This window comes from Merops nubicus, unplaced genomic scaffold, assembly GCF_000691845.1.
Source record: "Merops nubicus isolate BGI_N331 unplaced genomic scaffold, ASM69184v1 scaffold45467, whole genome shotgun sequence".
In the NCBI taxonomy this organism is placed as follows: domain Eukaryota; kingdom Metazoa; phylum Chordata; class Aves; order Coraciiformes; family Meropidae; genus Merops; species Merops nubicus.
Window position 1 is genome coordinate 9,470 of NW_008620484.1, and position 1,674 is coordinate 11,143.

The 1,674-nt window shown below is 42.2% G+C and overlaps 1 protein-coding gene across 1 annotated transcript; it reads left to right on the forward strand.

Moving 5' to 3' along the window:
• The first annotated feature begins 280 nt into the window (after positions 1 to 280).
• Positions 281 to 1,270, forward strand: MAS1 (MAS1 proto-oncogene, G protein-coupled receptor). The gene has a single exon (XM_008944113.1). It carries the CDS (start codon positions 281 to 283, stop codon positions 1,268 to 1,270), a length of 990 nt encoding a protein of 329 aa, XP_008942361.1.
• Positions 1,271 to 1,674: the final 404 nt, after the last annotated feature.

The following is a 1,674-nucleotide window of genomic DNA, read 5'->3' on the forward strand; positions in this document are numbered from 1 at the left end:
CACATGCTGAACCCCATAGAGAAGGAAGCTCAGGATTTCTACTAGCATGACTGGCTTAGCAATCTTTAACGTTGCCAAGAGTAGTTCCAACTGGGTTTCACTTACCATCAGTATGACAGATCTGGTTTTCCTTTTGCTAAGGCTTTCAGTTATGACCAGAAACTGAGGGTCCACAAAACAGAAAGAAAAGGGGGAGGGGAGGAGCACACAATGCTCACAGTATATTTTTATACATATTTACAGAAGGAAGAGCTGTGCTATCCAAACTTGAGCTTTCCCCATGGATGAGTCAAACATAACGTTTCATCCCAGCGAAGGCACAGAGAACATCTCAATGCACAGAAACTTTTCTACACAGGAAAGGGTCTGGGAGATATTGACCCCACTTTGGGTAATTATGATCATCTCCTTCCTGGGTTTTTGTGAAAATGGAATTGTCCTCTGGTGCCTCTGCTTCCAGATCAAAAGAAACCCATTCACTGCGTACATCACACACCTGTCCATTGCTGATATCTCCTTACTGTTTTGTACATTCATTCTGTCAATTGAGTACATTGCTGGTTTTGGATTCGCATATGGTTTTTACTATTATGTCACCACCACGCTATCTATTGTCTTCCTTCTTGGCTATAATACTGGTCTCTATCTCCTGACAGCCATCAGTATTGAGAGGTGTCTGTCTATTGTTTACCCCATCTGGTACCGATGCCACCGGTCACAGCACCAATCGGCAATTGTGTGTGCAATTCTGTGGACTCTGTCTTTTCTGATGACAGTAGCTGAATACTTAACCTGCAAAGACGATTCAACGAAGGAACAATTCGACGATGGCAACCATTGCCAAGCACTGCTCATCTTCACGTGGATCCTGACTTTCATGATCTTCATTCCTCTAATGATCCTGTCCAGCCTGATCTTGGTTATCAGGATTCATCGGAACTCCCTGAGACCTCATTCCTCAAAGCTCTACATCATCATTGTGGCCACAGTCATCGTCTTCCTCATCTTTGCCATGCCCATGCGGCTCTTGTACCTTCTGAATTACCACCACTGGTCATCTTTGCTCAGCCAGCAGAACCATGTCACCGTTGTTCTCTCCACCGTTAACAGTAGCATCAACCCCCTTGTCTACTTCTTCGTAGGAAGCAGCAAGAAGAAGAGGTTCAAGGAGAGCCTTAAAGTGGTTCTTAGTAGAGCACTCGCTGATGGGTTGCGGCCGAGAAGCCAGGAAGTTGGCATGAGTTTGGATATAGCCGAAACTATTTTCTAAAGCTTAGGGAGGAACCTCTAAGGGCAAATAAATGGACTCAGAGCATTTAATAAACCACTGCAAAATTAAAAGTATTTTTCTTCCATAGAATGTAAAAAGCAGTGGTGAAATGGTACTGTTATCTTTGGTGGTTAAGCAATGGAAAAACATGGACTAGAATAAAGATAACTTTTATTTGTATTTTCTTAATTATTCAAACACATACTACATCCTGATGTGACTATGTCAGTCAAAGATACCACAGTGGAAAAGAGACAGGCCAACAGAGAATATTAAAAAAAAGGACACAGAAATATGTTATAAATAGTGTGACATTTATACAAGCACTGAGCACCCATAAATGCTATTGAAGTCATCAGGGCCTGTGTGTATTCACGTTTTTAAAAGTCAAACCCACTAAATGC